We start from the raw sequence: 18,329 nt of genomic DNA, 5'->3' as shown, positions 1-18,329 counted from the left end.
GAATGTGCCAGGAAACAGGATGGAAGTTGAGCACAGGTGCTTTTTTTTTTTTTTTTTTTTTTTTTTTGGTTTTACGAGACAGGGTTTCTCTGTATTGTTTTGGAGGCTGTCGGTCCAGCCTGGCCTCGAACTCACGGAGATCCACCTGCCTCTGCCTCCCGAGTGCTGGGATTAAAGGCGTGCGCCACCACCCGGCGAGCACAGGTGCTTCTTGTTCAACTATTCTGAAGGCTGAAGCAGGAGAGAAGCTAGAGCCTGAGAATATAATATCAGCCTGGACAAAACAACAGCAAGAAGCCCCTTAACAAAAAAAAAGGGGGGGGGGAGGAGGGGAATACAGTAATTATACTTATTCCAAATAGTTTGTAAAGAATAAACAAAATAAAATCAGAAAAGCACTTCATTCTCGGTGTACAGAATTACTTAACATTCTACAACAGAACCACACAGGAAGTGTCACTGAGCATTTGAGACAAATGCCACACCGGGGCTGAGCACAATCTCCCTTCTGGGACTACGAGGCCACACAGCCCTCACCTCAGGCCTGGCAGTCTGCACAGGGCTCACCTTCACAGAGCTGAACAACAGGCAAGGGTGATTGCACAGTTTCTTTAGGGCCCCTATGCAGATGAGATGAGTGCTATTTTCCAGCAGGCCTTGAAGACAAAACCTGACAGACTGAGAACTCAGCAGCTTCCGGTAAAGTTCAGTCTGCAATGCTCCTGGTCGGCAAAAGATGACATTCTCTATCTTCGGGGGAAGGTATTTATTGATGACTTCCTGAGTTCTTCTGAGGATAAAACTTCCAGTAAGGCAACTGAGTTCAACTGCTCTTCTCTCTCCTAACTCTTTTTCTTCCTGTGGGAAAAGAGCAGATTTAAAAAGTGGTTATGCACAAAAATACCTGTCACTTTGGTTAAAAGGAATATTAACTATTATGTAATGATAAACCACCATTAATTATTTCCATCAGATTTTAGGGGGAGAGAGAGATAGCTTTTGAGACAAAGTCTACTACATAGCTCAGGCTAGCCTGAAACTCACCACACAACACAGGCTGCTTTTAAGTTAAATCTTCCTTCCTGCCTCTACCTCCAGGGTTCTGAAATTACAGCACATACTATAACCAAGGCACACGAGACCTTCTTCCACAGTAGAAATGAAATACACGTATGGGAACCCACCCACAGTATTTGGGAGTCTAACTCAATAGTAGAGTAAGTGCAGAGCCCTAGATTTAATTCCTAGCACTGGAGGAAACCAAAGCAAAAACCTATCACAATCTTTTTCTTTTTTTCTTTTTTTTTTTTTTTTTTGGTTTTACGAGACAGAGTTTCTCTGTATTGTTTTGGAGGCTGTCAGTCCAGCCTGGCCTCGAACTCACAGAGATCCACCTGCCTCTGCCTCCCAAGTGCTGGGATTAAAGGTGTGCGCCACCACTGCCCGGCCCTATCACAATCTTTTAAAAAAATATATTTTATTAATTCTTTGACACTTTCCACATATACAACGTATTTATCATATTTTCCCCTATTCCTCCCTCCATCTCCTCCCAGAACAACTCCAACTCCTCACATCTCAACCTGAACTTTTTTTTTATAAACCACTATGGTGGTTTGAATAAGAATGGCCCCAAACGTTCATTTAAATGCTAGTCACCAGGGAGTGGCACTATTTGAAAGGATTAGAAGGATTAGGAGGTGTGGCTCTGTTGGAGGAAATTGTCAAAGGGATCAGCTTTGAGGTTTCAAAAGCCCATACCAGGTCCCGGTCAGTCAGTCAGTCAGTCAGTCAGTCAGTCAGTCTGTCTGTCTGTCTGTCTGTCTGTCTGTCTGTCTGTCTCTCTCTCTCTCTCTCTCTCTCTCTCTCCCCGCCTCTCCCTCTCCCTCTCCCCCTCCCCCTCTTTCTCTCTGCCTGTGGATTGGGATGTACCTCTTAACATCTCCAGCACCATACCTGTCATGCCTGATGTCATGCTCCCTGACATGATAATGGACTAAGCCTCTGAAACTGTAAGGCAGATCCCAATTAAATGTCTTCTTTTATAAGAGTTGCCTTGGTCATGGTGCCTCTTCACAGCAGTGGAACAGTGGCTAAGCCACCTACCAACTCCAATCTTGCTACCACACACTCATTGGTGCGGGCCGTCCACTGGAGCAGGGTGGACCTGCCAGGTCCACATCCTTAAAGAAAACTGATTATCCCTCTCCCAGAAGCCATCAACTGTCATTAGCTCCTCAGCTAGAGGTGGGGGCTCAAGGGCCTCTCCATAATGCAGTGTTGCCTGAATTGATCTTGTATAGGAACCAAGGCTGCTATGAGTTCATTGGAGCAACAGTCCTTTCATGTCCAGAAGACACTGTTCTGCTCTGACCCTCCCTAACCTCTGGTTCTTACAGTCGTCCCTCTCGCTCTTCTGCAACACTTCCCGAGCCTTGCAGGGAGGGGTATGATATACATGTCCCATTTGTGGCTGAGTATTCCACAGACACTTATTCTTTGGACTCTTGCCAGATAAACATCTCTGATGAGGTCTGGGTATCAAGAATAGAAGAAAGTTAGATGCTATGTCCACTTAGCAGAATAACCCCTGGGGCCTATGAGCTCCCCAAGGAGAAGTTCTTGGCCTGATTTATAATACCAGGCACGTATTTCCTCCTGTGGAGCAGGCCTCAAATCCAATCAGCAAGCAGTTGGTTACTGCTGCCAGGTCTACTACTGCATCCATGGGATGCTGACATGCCAGTTGTTATTGTAGGCTACTGGGCTCACAGCAAAGGAAAACTTTTGATTCTTTTTCTCTCCCAGGAGCCTGCAAGGACCATCTAGCACTAGGGAAGCTATCCAGCAGAGGACAGCTTCCTGTTCAGGGTCAATTTGATTTCTCCATGTTTTGTGACCATGGAGTGTGGTCTTACATAGGGTCTTACCATCAAGTTCTAATGGACAGCCAAGAGCAATAAATAACCTGTATTTTGGGGGGATTTCCAGACACCCTTGATCAACACCTCACGTGGAGGCATCTCATACCTGATACTGGGCTTTTTTAGGCAATCTATAACTTATGAGTGGGAGCTTCATCCCCTGTTTAGGAGAACTAATCTCCTGTGTATGTAATATAGACTATAATATATGTACCATATAAATATCGTAATAAAGTAACAGGTTTCCATATAGTGTTTTCAAACATTCTTAGTATTAGAATCCCATCAAATGTTTGGTATAATCATTCCATTAACCACAATCTCCTTATCATTGTTTGGTTATTGACACCATGGAAACCCTATTCTGAAAATACACTTTCATCTGATAGTTGTAATGATACACATCTTTAAAATCATCAGCAAAGTTTTCTCTTCACAAGGCTCAGGGAATATCTCTGAAGGCCAGGGAGAAAGACTGTAAGCTGGAGGGGGAGGAAAGAGGAGATGGAGGGGTCTTCCGGACAAGCAGGACCGATTCACTCATGAACTGACAGCAGCTGTGGCAGCCTGCTCACCATCAACCGCCAACAATGCAGCATGGTCTGGGGGAGGGGAGCCCAAGTCCCAACTGTATTCCAGAGAACGACCTACACCTCTACATAGAAGGGCTGATGTAATGGTTCCTGCTGGTTGTTCAAAACAAAAAGGACATGGGGCTATCAATACACAAGGACCTGGCAGGGCAATGGTGTACAGTGAATATGAATGAAATACACTGCATGCAGGTATGAAATTCTTAATTTATTTCACTAGCACAGCACAGTGCCAACACTTTCAAAGTCATTATACACTGTTCATTACAGAAATGTATACTTTAAGTCAAAATATGATACTAATAAAATATATGCTTAAATTCTCTATAGGATCTTTTGAGCATAAAAACTTTACAGGGAAATTTAAAACAAATCCCTTATGTATATATTTATCCCCATATATAAATATTCCCCTTATAGTTTAAGAGTTTAATTTTTATTACAAGTGTAATAAAGCTTTTGAAGAAAAGGTAGAAACTATAATTCTATACAAAACTATAAGAAATCTAAAGTCTGTTTTAATCAACCAAAACAACTACCGTTGAGCTGGCAAGACAGCTCAGTAGGTAAAGAATGTTGACTGGAGTATAATCCCAGGAACCTATGGTCCACATGATGGAAGAAAAGAACTGAAAGTGTCCTGTGACCACACACAAGCCACAGCACACATGCTACCCACAAAGAGAGAGAGAGAGAGAGAGAGAGAGAGAGAGAGAGAGAGAGAGAGAGAGAGAGAGAGAGAGAGAGAGAGAGAGAGAGAGAGAGAAAAGAAAACTTTCAAGGTCCTGGGTTGAAGCTTCATGCAATGAGGGAATGATACATTTTAGTACTTGCCTCTGATCCCAGCACTTAATAGACACAGCAGATGGATCTCTGTGAGTTGAAGGACAGCCTGATCTAGATAGTAAATTCCAGGCCAGCCTGGCCTACATAATGAAACCCTGTCTCAAAAACAAACCTATTATGTCGGTAAGTGACTAACATTGTTTTTATATGAAATGCCATGAACATTTTTCATGCAATTATTAAATATTCACATAAGCCATTATTTTATGTTGTTCCTGATTTGTATAAAATGCTTAATAAAAATATGTTGACAGATTACCTTTATAATTTAGCTTCTCTAGAACAAGATGTGGCACTGGGGATGCTGACCAGTTTTTAGACTGCTTGTCTAGCGTGTAAGAAACCCTTGATTTGATCCACTTAGCACCAAATAAAACTGTTTGGCACATGTTTAAAATCCCTGCACTGGGGAAATGTATGGGTCAGTTCAAAGTCAATGAGCTTCAGGAGACTTTCTCCTAAACAAACAACAAACAAAGTAGGATTTGGTGTTTCTTGCTGTATGGGGGCAGGGTGTTGGGGGAGCATTGGGGTCCTAGGTTTTTGGAGACAGGATCTCACAATGTAGCCCTGGCTGTCTTAGAATCACCATGTAGACCATATTGGCCTCAAACTCACAGTGATATGCCTGTCTTTGCCTCCCTGAGTGTTGGGATTAAAGGCGTGCACCCCAAAGTCTGGCAGAGAGAGAGACAGAGAGACAGAGAGAGACAGACAGACAGACAGACAGACAGACAGACAGACAGACAGAGGCAGACAGAGACAGACAGAGACAGAGACAGAAAGGGTTTTAAATACAGTCAAATTTTGTAGCCCAGACTGCCCTAGATTCCAAAAACCCTGCCTCAGCACCTAGGATAAATTTAACAATAAATGTTTCTTTACAATTTTAGTGGTGTTCTTTTTAGTGATACATAGAATAGTGGTTTGGATTATTGATGGTAATATCTTAGATTTAATAAAATACAGTATATAAGTGGATACCAAACTTATGATTCTTCCAGACACACTGCTCTTTTTAAAAAATCATTAAAGTATATTATACCTTGGAAGAAGAAGGTTCTCTTGACATAATGATGGGCTCTTCATATATTTTCTTATAAGATGACAAAGAGCCTAGTATTCCTGGATTAACAAAATCAACTAATGCAAAAAATTCTTGCAAATCATTCTGAACCGGGGTACCTAAGGAGAGATAAAAATAATGAGAGGTTAAATTTGTTTTATAATCACAGGTCTCTGTAGAAATTTGTGCCTTCTTCCCTGAGAGCAATAAATACAAGCAAATGCCCTAAAACTGAGGAAGAATAGCCAAATCAAAGCTTAAAATATCAAGACCCATGTGAATGTTTACATCTGATGTTAGCAAAGTGTCTGGGGGCAGGCTCTGGAGTCTGGCTGCTCATGTTTTGTACCTACCTCTGCTCCTGTGTAGCCCTGAACAGGATATTTACACCCGTGAAAACGTGGTATAAGAGCAGCCCCTTTGGCTGATGGTCAGGGCTGCCAACCCACATAATATACCTAAGTATTGGGTTGTTAGTCTTGACAACCACAAGGAAAGTGTTGGGTAGGCCACACAGTCTGTGGCATTTTTATCACGGCAATCCTGACAGACCAACATACCTATGACTTATCTAAATCCTAACTGCTTTCTAGTCAACACCAACTGAAGGCTTTCCATAACAGCGAGCTAGAAAATAGCAGAAAACAAAAAACAAAATTTCTCCTCCTATGGATAACTGAGCATCACATACGTAACACTGTACTTTTGTAGAAGGAGAAACATCACATTTGGAGCAAATGCCCTGCCATTATAAGACCAAAGAACTGGTTCAAAGATCAGCTTAGTTGCAGAGAGCTTACTCGGCAAGGACCTCTGAATTATCTAAGCAAGGTGCTTGAGCTCACAGAGACTGAAGCTGCAAGCACTGGACCCATACAGGTCTGCACCAGGTCCTCTATGTACATATTATAGATAATAGTTTAGTATTCCTATGGGACTCCTGACTCTGAGAACAACTTGAGTCTCTGACTCTTGTGTCTGCTCATGGGACTCTTGTCCTCCTGCTGGGCTGCCACAGTCAATTTTGATATAATAGTTTTTTGTTTCTGTTTTGAGGGGTTTGTTGTTGTTGCTTGTAGTTTTTTTCCAGACAGTGTTTCTCGGTAGGTTTGGAGCCTGTCCTGGAACTCACACTATAGACCAGGCTGGCCCTGAACACACAGAGATACACCTACCTCTGCCTTCTGAGTGCTGGAATTAAAGGGGTTTGCCACCACTGCCTGGCTTTGATACAACAGCTTTTGTTTCATTTTTATTATATTTTATTTTGTCATGTTTGGTTGTTATCTCTTAGAAGGCTATACTTCTCTCTCTCTGTCTCTCTTTGGTTTTTCGAGACAGGGTTTCTCTGTATTGTTTCGGAAGCTGTCCTGGAACTTAGTCTGTAGACCAGGCTGGCCTCAAAATCACAGAGATCTGCCTGCCTCAAGGTTATACTTTTCTAATGAGAGAGAAAAGAAGGAGACGTGCAGGGAAGGTGAAGAGGAACTAGGAGGAGTAGAGAGAGGGGAACTATAATCAGAGTATATTGTATGAGAAAAGAATCTACATTTCAAAATATTGAAAACAGAAAAATACATTTTTTTAAATCCTATGTTCAGTCCCTAGCACTACAAAATGACTACAAAAATGAGTAGATTTAGACAACTCTAAGGACAAAAAAAAAAAAAGCCATAACGCCGGGCAGTGATAGCGTTCACCATTAATCCAGTACTCCATAGGCAGAGGCAGGCAGATCTCTGAGTTTGAGGCCAGACTGGTCTACACAGAGAGTTAGTTCCAGGACAGCCAAGGCTACAAAGTGAAACTCTGTCTTGGAAAATATATATACATATACACATATACAAGTTTTTTTTTTAATTTAAGAAGTTAGTTAAAGCTAGTTTTTAAACCAAATTCATAGCCCCAGGGGCAAAAAGTGACAAAAAAAGTATCAAGTTTGGCAAAGTAGAGACATAGAGGACAGTGGCAATCCCTCTGTGAAGCAATCTCACAAGTTACCAACAGAGCATTCCTTCCAAATGCAGAGCAGAGCCAACCTCCTCCTGAAGCGGTCAGACCTCAACTGGAATGTTAAATTAGTGGTAGGCTTCTCACGGAAGCTTCTGTCTGCTCTTGTCAAGAGAGCTCTCCTTCCAAATGCAGAGCAGAGCCAGCCTGAAGCGGTCAGACCTCAACTGGAATGTTAAATTAGTGGTAGGCTTCTCACGGAAGCTTCTGTCTGCTCTTGTCAAGCACAGCTATCTGATACACAAGTGAGGAGAGATCTTTTCACTCCTTTCTTTTACACTCCTCTTCATTTCCCCTCCTTATTCTAGAGCTAACCTTCTCATTTTATAGCTGCAATATTGGCCTCACACTGAACGGTATCAAGAAAAAAATCACACATTGTAACCAAATTCAGCCATTTCCCCCCATTTTTCTTCAGTCTAAAGGCTCTCAAGGTCCAAGGTGGCTCATAAAGCTGGAAGAATCCACTCAGCTCCTCAAACAGTCAAAGACACAAAAATCACCTACGTTAAGCTTTCTATTTCTCCCAATTCCATATTCCCTTTAAGAACAAAATTTTGTAAGTATTAAAAACCAGCTTCTCTACTATCCAATTTCCATGTTACTATTACATACAAGCATTGATTAGTCATCTACCAAACATTGGGCTTCAATATACTTATACTTGATGCCAATTATTTTTATCTTTTCCATGTCTAATTGACTAAATTATTGAAAAAAAATCCAGGCCCAGGAAGTCACCTCAGCAGGTGAAGGTATGGCCAAGCCTGACAACTGAGCTCCATCCCTGGCCCCACACGGTGGAAGGGACAGAACGGACTCCCGCAAGTTGTCTTCTGACGTCCAAAGCACATGCTCACACACACACCAGAGATAGATAGCATGTGATTTAAAAAAGGCTTTTAAAAAAGAGCCTAGTGTGACAGCACATGCAGAGTGAGGGGAACGGCCTGAGTCTCAAATAAGCAAACCCTTACATTTAAAGGTCATTAAACATGCCGAGGTCACTAAGCTGTCCTTGGACTTGTTGTGATCAATCACCTTGCCTCCTCCTCCTCTTCTGCTGTAGGTACAGGAGCGCACCACCACACCTGGCTCCAAATTATTGTCTTGTTTTGTTTTTGAGACAAAGCCTCAGTGTATACCTCATTGTATACTATGTAGAGAAGGCTGGCCTTCAATTTAGGGACCATCCTCCTGATTCTGTCTTCCGAATGCCTGTGTCACAGATGTCCAGGATCACCCTAGCTCAAGGTTACTCTTAAAGCACAGTTTTAAATGTCACCACTATTAACGGCTAATATAGTCCTACTGCAGAAATAAGTCAAAGAACTGAATTGTTTAAAGGTGTGTTTCCCCAACTTGCTAAGAAAGGAAGGCAGAGTTGGCTTTTCTCTGTTGCTGTGAAATATACTTCTATCTGTAAGAAGACTTAGAAAAAGAAATAGTGGTTGTTTATAGTCTTTCCCTCTTCCCATTATAATGTCACAGAAGGGCTTAGACACACATGAAGGACACACAGAGGACAAGATCACACAGAGTTCATGCTCGCAATTCATTCCAGAAATGTTCAGTCCAGTAGGGAATGGGGGGCAGAGGGATGTTGAGCATCAGACTACAAACTGTAAAAGTTCATTAGGCAAAAATCCCATCATGTCTTCCCCAGAGGGGTTACTAACCAGTCAGAATTACTCTTTTCTCACAAGGGAGGCTGAAGAGGGCTGCAGTTGTCTTAATGCTACTGTTCTTCAAACGATGCCCCTCATCACAGATCAGAAGGTCAAATTTTATAGTCTTAATTTCATCTAGGGAACGAAGTAACATTTCATAACTGATGATAAGAACAGAATAAAATGTAGATTTGATGAATTCCTCGACTTTGTGGTCCTGAAGAGAGAAAAATAATATTTAATAAACCATAAAGAGAAACTACAAAATCAAATCTAACCAACATATTTTGCCAATCAGTAACCAAAGGCAGATCCGTTAGCTCTTCCTGTCTTGGTCCCACGGGGCTATGTCAGGATGGTTTGAACCAGGCAGTCCCAGCCACTGACTCAGCTGAGTCATTTTGTTTCTTTTCATTCCTTCTGAGCTCTCCTGGGTTTTCCTCCCCTACAAGTGCTTTAGATCCCACAGACATGAGCCCTGACTGACACCTTAAGTCAAAGGATCAAAACTACCCACGAGCAACAGAACCTCCTTGGCACCCCAACAAAGCCAAGCATCGCTGATCCTAACGTAACAGTCTCAGCCAGCCCAGGAAGACCCTGGCTGCTACCACGAACAGCCTTCCCCTTCTTCCTGGCTTCACTAGAAAGTCCTCTGGCTCACATGGTGGAGAGGAAGATCTGATCTGTCTTCCTTTAGGATCAGCGTACTAATCCCATCCTAGGGCTCCATCCTTATGATCCTTTGTAACCCTAATCAACTCCCAAGGGCCCCATCTCCTAAAAGCATTACAAGCTCCTGCATGACTTCAATGGTCAACTTAACAATATTTCTCAGTATTCAATAAAACAAATGAAACAGTCAGCATTTTACTATAAAATGGATTTCATAAGATGACTGAGTATACAGAGCTAGTAGGCAGCCTTCGCTCAGTCCTACCCTCTCAAATACTGACACATGCCCAATAGGTCACTGTCCATGAACCTAGAACAAGCAGCCTTGTCACTGCCATGGCATCTCACTGGGCAGCGTCTACTGAGTCTACATCAAAGGGGTGTCTATGTTGTCCCCCACCCACACTGTGCCTGCTGCCCGTGTGTCCATATTGACCCCCATCCTCAAAGGTGTGGGAAGAGACTACCTTTTCTGCCACTTGCCTTTGAGTCTCTTCAGAGACACTGTCATGCTATCTCTCTGTGCTGGGGCCCAAACTCTCCTCAGAGTCGTGCTGTTGCCCCTGTCTCTCTGTCCAAGTTATTAATAACTTTTTTTTGGTTTTTTTGAGACAGAGTTTCTCTGTGGCTTTGGAGGCTGTCCTGGAACTAGCTCTTGTAGACCAGGCTGGTTTCAAACTCGCAGAGATCTGCCTGCTCTGCCTCCCGAGTGCTGGGATTAAAGGCATGCACCACCACCACCCAGGTATTAATAACTCTTGTAAGAAACTCCATAGTCCCCAATAATCCAGCTCAGTGTCCTCCTGAACCACCTGCTCACATACAAAATCTGACTTTTTCAAGCTACAGCTAATGTGTTTTAAGCACTTTTAATGTAAACTAGGCTAAACTATGATGTAGAAAACATTATATGAATACTGTACATGTATGTATGCATGCATGCATGTGTGTAGGCTGGGGTCTCATTACATAGCTCAGACTGGCCTCCTGTCTGAGCCTTCAAAGTTCTAGGATTACAGACATGTGTCCAGCTGCATTTCCAACTCATGATACTACATGATCACACTGCAAGAAAATGAGTACTTGCTGGGAGCTTGCACATTGAGAGTCAGTACCTGAACATATGAATCTATGGGAGCAGAGGTAACCATGCCATAACAACTTGAAATCAAAGCATAGGTCAAAACTTTATTTCCGTGCAACAGGTGTGTGGAATTACACACACTCAAAAGGCTAAAAGCTGAGGGACTGACTTAAAAGGCTGGGTGTTTTAAGAACGGTGAGGGCTCAAACCTTTAAAAATCCCTTACCTGATCAACAGTGAATGTCTTGATCCTTTCACTGCCTAGCCATTTTTGAAATTCTTTCTTCCAATTTTTCACCAAGCTTCCAGGGGTGACAATAAGTGTCTTCTTGATGACTGGCTTGCCTCCATAAGGTCCCTGACATTGTAGGGTCCAGATGAGGGAGATACATTGCAGTGTTTTTCCTAAACCCATTTCATCAGCAAGAATAGCACCACATCTGCCATTTGCCCTGTTAGAAATAATTAGACTTTCTTGAGTCACAATGGGAAAATGCCCTGGTATCATCAAAAACAGGAACCTGGTAAGAAAGCCCTAGAGATGAGTTTAGTGTTTCATCTAGCTGATTATAACCTATCACTTCTGAATATTTGACGATAATTACCAAAACATGAATCTGAAATTAAGGACCTGAATATAAACCCTGTTACTGGCAGTTATAAATAGTTGAATACTAGAAATGAATTCCAATTTTTTTATCTAAACTGGAATAATTTAACTATAGCTATGTTTCTCAACACTAACATTTGAACGCACAATCAATTTCAGTGTTAGATATCAGAACAATTCAAAATATATTGAAACTTTAGTCAGCAAGATTTGAGTTGAAATTGTTTAGAACAAATATATTCTATAGTAAGAACTTATCACTTCTGATAGACAATGGAGTCCTCAGCCAAAATAACTTAGGTAAAGGTCTAACATTGTACAATTAATATAACTTAGAATGAAAAGTCATTGGAATATTCTTTATAGATAACTACATGATATTTAAAGGTTACAATGTCCAATGTAATTAAGGATATGACTAAAAACATGAGTATAGTTTTTTAAATTATATTCTATTAGAAACAAGAACCACTGTGGAAAGAATGGCACATATTTAGTACACGTTGCTTTTCCTACCAGCTAACATTTATAGTGCAGAGTCATCTCAAAACAGCTAGTTGTCAGTGAGCAAAGGGGTCAAGATCGGGCTGGTTTAACCCACAGAAACAGCAGAACTGAACAACTGGGAGCTCTTGGACCCCAGACTGATGGCTGGGAGGTTAGTATCAGACTGATCCAGACCCCCAAATGTGGGTGTCAGTGAGGAGGCCTAGGCAATCTATGGGGTCTTGGGTAGTAGATCAGTATTTATCCCGGGCACACAAATGGACTTTGGGTGCCCATCCCACAAAGAGGGATGCTCTCTCAGCCTAGACTCTTCGGGGAGGGACTAGGCCCTGCCCTGAACGAAATGACAGACTTTGGAGATCCCCCAAGGAGTGCCTCACCCTCCCTGGTGAACAGAGTGGGAATTGGGTGGGGGGCTGAAGGGGGTGGGGAGGCGGGGAGGAGGGGAAGGAGAGGGAGCTGGGATTGACATGTGAAGCAAGCTTGTTTCTAATTTAAATTTTAAAAAACTTTTTTTTAATAAACCAGCTACCTGTTATCATTTATTTTCCTACCTCATTCCCATTACACACTCATAGAGGAAGATGATTCCCTCTTTCTGAAATGATCGGAGATGGCGCACAAGATGAGGGTCCACCACCACATCCACAAGAGGAAAGCAGTTCCTATTGAATAGCCGCTGGTGATTCTTGTCCGGCCGCGGCATAACTAGAGAATCTTAAAAAGAAGATCAACACCACTTTCAGCACCAATATTATCTCATTGCCATTACTTCCCAGAACAGCTTGTCATCATTTATGGTGGTGGTGGTGTGTGTGTGGACTAGGGATGAACACACACCTATAATCCTATAATTCTAACACTCTAGAGGCAGAAGGAAGACAGGGTTTCTAGGCCAAAAGAGGAAAAAAGGAAGGAAAAGGAGAGGAAGGGAGAGGAGGGGGAAAGGGAAGGGGAGAGGAAGTCATAAACTTTGTATTCTCTGAAGTGTCACAGGCACTTCTGTTTAATTCGGCAAGCACAGCACCCCACATTTTGGAGAACAGAGAGCCACTTCTCTTGAAGGTGTGGGTCAGGGTTTAACAAGATACACTTGCCAGTATTCACAGAGTCTTGGTCTGCAAAGACTTCCCAAGCTCAACATAAAGGCTGCCTTTATCTTAAAAGCTTGTAAACACGGGCAGAGGCCACCACTTCAAATAACACAAATCAGAACTGAGAAAGAATGACAAATTTCCCATCGATTTAACCATCATTATTTGTTTAAAGTTAACTACATTCATGAATGTCAAATTCACAAGCTTTTACAAAGCAGCATGAATTAACCATCAAATGTTAATAGAAATGAGGTAATACAACTTAAAGGATTCACTAAAATATCCTTCAAAGACAAAATCAAACATAACAAGATGACTAACAATTGATAAATCTGAAGATAATCCATCCATCAAAACTGGTTTTGGGAGTTCGACACCAGCCTGATCTACATGAGCAAGTTCCAGGACAGGTTCCAAAGCTACACAGGAAAATCCTGTCTCAAAAAACCAAAACCAAAAACAAAAACTAGTTGTGGAATATGTTTGCATGTTAACAACATGGTTAAAACTTAATTCAATCCAAAAAGTAAACAAGAAAGAAAAAGGGAAGAACAAGGGAGAGAAAGGGAGAGGACATAGATTCTAGTACATTGAATAAGCATCACTGCATGTGGGTATAGTCATAGACACAGAGCTCAACTCTATTAACAGTTAGCAATGACCCATTCAATCCATCCCACGATAGACTCCTTCTTAAAACTGTTCTTTTGTGTGCTGCCACACTATCAGTACATAGTCATCGGTATATGCTTTATTCTATAGCCTAAAAGCTCTCCCTCCTAAACTCAAAGGTTGTAATCATGATGGCTGTAAAACAGAAACAGTGCGCATGTGTGCCTGCGCACCAGCAGAGGGCACTGAAGGCAGGACCCACGGGCAGAGAACAGAACTGAGAGGAGAACCTTTGGCTCAGTGAAAACTACATGCGATAAAAAGCATTCCTGGGGAAGCCCAAAATATGCAAATGAGCCAAGAGGACTGTGACACTTGAATATAAAAGTGTTGGTCCTATGTGCAGCATTGCCATAGAACTTCTAAACCTCTCCCCCTCCTCGGAAATGTACTATTTACCAATAAACTGTTCCTGTTGCAGCCATGACCCTACTCAGTGCTTTGTTCTGGGAACAGGAACCTGGAAATCCCTACAGGCCACACCAAATGCCAACATCAGCATATCACTGGGGTTACAAATGTTAAGTAACTCCCAAAGGAATTTGCTTTTCAGCATTATTCTCTATGTTAAAGGGTATATCTGCATATAATCTTCACCTACAATTTTCAACCCCTGTCCCCAAGACAGGGTTTCTCTGTATAACAGCCCTAGCTATCCTGGAACTCACTCTGTAATCCAGGCTGGCATTGAACTCACAGAGATCTGCCTGCCTCTGCCTCCTGAGTGCTAAGGTATGCACCAGCTCAAAAAAATTTTTTTAATTTTGTATGTGTGTAGGTGCATGCATGCCATATGGATATGAGGCCAGAGGACAGCTTGTGGGAGCTGGTTCTCTCCTTCCACCATGTGGGTCCCAAGGATCAAATTCAGCTCATCAGACTTGACAGTGGGTGCCTCTACCCACTAATTCATCTTTCCAGTTCCTCGCCTGAAATTTTTTGCATTTCATTTAGTTTTTGGTTTTGAGACAGGTCTCAATCTATAATCCACACCGCCTTTTAACTCAGTATGCAACCCAAGCCTGACTTCAACCATTTGAAAACTTTTAAGACAAAATCTAAAAGTCAATTCCCGTGCCAAAAATCTTGGGCAATGAAAACAGAAGGCTCAAATTATCTTTAAAACCTTACTTGGTGTGCAAGGGTCATGGCGTGGTTTGCAGTTTTGCGCACCATCCCATCTATTTTCCTTTGACTGGCTTGACTGATGAACACTTTTGAAAGGGTTAGAAAAGTATTTCCTGGCGGCCTGAGAGCTCGGGACCACAGAATTCCCACTTCCATGCTGGAAACACTTGCCACTGTTGAAGTCATCAGGAGAGACCGTGCCCAGGACCTCTATTTCTTTTCCACCAATCACCAGTGTCTGGCCCTCTTCTATGTTTTCAAGCTCTTTGAATTTATAGCCAATGCCTTTAAGAAAGAAAACAAATTAATTGAATTGACATTCTAAGAAAACTTAGTAGTAAAATAGTCACCTTCCTATGACCATACAGGATAAACACTGTAAATAAAATGCAAGTACAATATAAATTACATTGTATATTTCATTAGCCAGAAACATAATTTATTATTCTGATTTAAGAAAAAAGCAAGGGCCAGGAGACAACTCAGATGAATAAGCCTGATGCCTCAAGTTCAATTCTGAGAACCAATATTAAAAACAGGTGTTTTTTTTTAATGCAGTGGTGTCTATAATCTCAGCACTTCTTCAGATTTTGTTTATTATTTATTATTTATATGAGTGCTGCCCTATGTGGGTGCTAGAAAATGAACTCAGGTCCAAGAGAAGAGCAATATGTACTCTCAACCAATAAGCACTCTGTCCAGCTCATTTCCCAGCATCCTTATGGTAAGATGTTGTTCCCAAATTCTGAACCCCCAAATCACCAAGAAACTTTTATTATTTCTTTTTTAGTTTTCCCTTTGGGGGAAACACTACAAGGATGAGAGGCAGATATGGAGGGACTAAGATATGAGTGGGCTTGGGGTGCATGACGTAAAATTCCCAAAGAATCAATGAAAAGAACTATGTTAAAAACAAAAGCAAACAAACAAACAAAAACACCAAGAAACAGCAGCAGCCCAGGCAGGCCTTACAAGCCAGCAGCAGCACCCAGGCACTGGGACTCCAATGTGTGCACCACACGCAGCTCCACGGGGTGTCTTAAAGTCTCCTTAAGGCTCAGCAGTCAAGAGTGTTTCCTGCTCCTGCAGAAGACCCATGCTGGGCAGCTTACAACCTCCTGTAACTCCAGGTCCAGGGAGACCCGACTCCACAATATGCAGATACAGAAATACACACATACACATACTGGAAATGAAATAAAACTTTTTGAAAGTGTTATAATAAATATTATAAGTGTCATTTATTTAGAAAAAATGAGCAGATCACTGCATCAGTCTCCCCTTCATTTTTCAATGGTGTCCCTCTGAAGCATGCCCTGGTCTCCCAGACTGTTTCTTAACACTGACACTGCAGCTGGCAAGGATTCTCACTGAAACCATCCTACCACCTCCTAACTACCAATTGCTTTGCCTTCTCCTTACTAAGCTATAAATATATATATATAAAGCTTACTAAGCTATAAAATATATAAATATATATGTATATAAAGCTATATGTTCATCTCTGAATCTTTACTCCAACATAGCAGCTGGCATATGAGCTGAAAAACAAACTATTAAATATATTTTAAGTGAGTGAATGAATATCTACAACAGATTCATAAACTAAACAACAGAGGAAAATGCAAAAACTCCAGTGTGAAGCAACTGGGGTGCAGAGTGTTTTGTCCTAGGACAAGTTCCTCAGAAAGAGCTGTGCAACAAAAACCATGGTGTCCTCCAGTTCAGCCATGGATCTAGTCAGGACTAACCCTCATCTCCTTATCCTGCAGCCCAAATTTTTATTGAGTGGCACTGAAACTGGATAGCATTGAACTTCTAAGCAACAGCTCTTTACGTTGGGGGTTAGGAGGGGGAGGAACCACGGCAAACTGCTTAATCTCAGCAGAGTGTGGCTCATTGGTGCCTTTCAGAGAAAATTAAATGGTAGGACAGAATTTGCCCAAGTGAGCTAGCATAACTCAGAATGTTGGGTTCACTATTATGAAAAACATTATGTATCATACACAGTTGAGGCACAAAATTAGATTAAATAACATTCCAATCTGTCCCTTTATAAAGCACAACTGTCTCAATGTACAACCAAAAATATACACTAATTTTAGACCAAATCATAAAGACAGGTAATATCACAATACCTCTTCCGATGTCTTTGCCTTCCATATCTTTCAATACGAAAGACCTTCCTTTTACAATAAGAATAGCATCACCTTCCCATTTCTTGTGTTTTTTCTTTGAAGCTTTACACCAAACAACACTGAAATATTTAAGCAAACTACTAGGTTCCTCTTCTTCACGGGCTGAATGAACTGAAATAAAAAATAAATTTAAAACATTATTATTAAAGATGACTTTAATAACTAAGTATCAAGGTCATTCAAACAAAAGTTGAATAGGCTGGGGCTGGAGAGAAGGCTCAGAGGTTAAGAGCACTGGCTGCTTTTCCAGAGGTCCTGAGTTCAACTCCCAGCAACCACATGGTGGCTCCCAACCATCTGTAATGAGATCTGGTGCCCCCTTCTGGCGTGCAGGCATACATGCAGGCAGAACACTATATAATGAATAAATAAATCTTAAAAATTAAAAAAGTTTGTATGAATAAATAGGCACAGCAAGTCATGCAGTGTATTCCCCCAGTAATCCCAGAACGTTGAAGGTAAAGGCCAGCTCTGCTCCCTAATGAGGCAGCCTGGGCTACATGAAACTGTCTATGACGGTAATAACAACAGTAACAATCAGATGCATACGAAAATCAGCGGTATTAAGAAAGAACATAAGAGTTCTTGCAGGTCAGTGAGATGGCTCAGTGCATGAAGGCACTTATGGCCGAGCCTGACAATCCACATGGAAAAGGAGAGACACCTCTCCCACAACACCATCTGATCTCCAGTCACAAGTATCTTCAACACACACACACACATAAACGTTAAACATTTTTTTCAGGATTTGACATGGTCATTTTAGAAACTGAAAGATCCAAATACTGGGTATAATCACTACCATGAATATAATAAATGCAATATTTTGTCATCCATAAGCCATATAAACTCAACTGAAATAGAGTAACATGTCACCATAAAACCTTTGGTGTGGGAACAACAGACCTTGGCCGGGACCCACTTCCGCATCAGCCTGGGAGCAGGCAGCTGTAAGACAATGTTTACTAAAAACATGTTTACTGAAAACAATCCAGTGTCCATAAGAAATGTTTACCGGAGCAGTAAGTCCCTGAAAAGGGCTCACCCACGGAAACACCCTGACCTCGACCTTTCCAAAGGTCCGCCTCTTTCAGACCCACCCACCGCCGCCTCTGGTGTCAGGGTATATAATAACCAGCCAGGGTAGGAATAAAGGAGAGCCTTCTTGAGGAGCGTTCTGGTCTCTGTGTCATCAATCCCGATACTCTCGCCACATTCTCAGATACAGGCTGCACAGCGGGTGCCGCAC

The 18,329-nt window shown here is 41.8% G+C and overlaps 1 protein-coding gene across 5 annotated transcripts in view; it reads right to left on the bottom strand.

Annotated features, from left to right (window-relative positions):
• Window positions 1-18,329, bottom strand: part of Rad54b (RAD54 homolog B) — a 71,540-nt gene that overhangs the window by 7,631 nt on the left and 45,580 nt on the right. For all 5 annotated transcript variants that reach the window (XM_021224866.2, XM_021224865.2, XM_005066196.4 and 2 more), the window contains 7 exons: window positions 17,021-17,191; window positions 14,886-15,167; window positions 12,540-12,702; window positions 11,095-11,320; window positions 9,119-9,326; window positions 5,409-5,548; window positions 568-858 (listed from right to left, as the gene is read on the bottom strand). In XM_021224866.2, the coding sequence (XP_021080525.1) occupies window positions 568-858; window positions 5,409-5,548; window positions 9,119-9,326; window positions 11,095-11,320; window positions 12,540-12,702; window positions 14,886-15,167; window positions 17,021-17,191 (1,481 nt within the window). The remainder of the gene's footprint in view (window positions 1-567; window positions 859-5,408; window positions 5,549-9,118; window positions 9,327-11,094; window positions 11,321-12,539; window positions 12,703-14,885; window positions 15,168-17,020; window positions 17,192-18,329) is intronic.

Source organism: Mesocricetus auratus, unplaced genomic scaffold (genome assembly GCF_017639785.1).
Source record: "Mesocricetus auratus isolate SY011 unplaced genomic scaffold, BCM_Maur_2.0 Super-Scaffold_6730, whole genome shotgun sequence".
Taxonomy (NCBI): Eukaryota; Metazoa; Chordata; class Mammalia; order Rodentia; family Cricetidae; genus Mesocricetus; species Mesocricetus auratus.
Note: the sequence above shows the minus strand (reverse complement) of the source record. Positions and strands in the feature narration are given on the sequence as shown.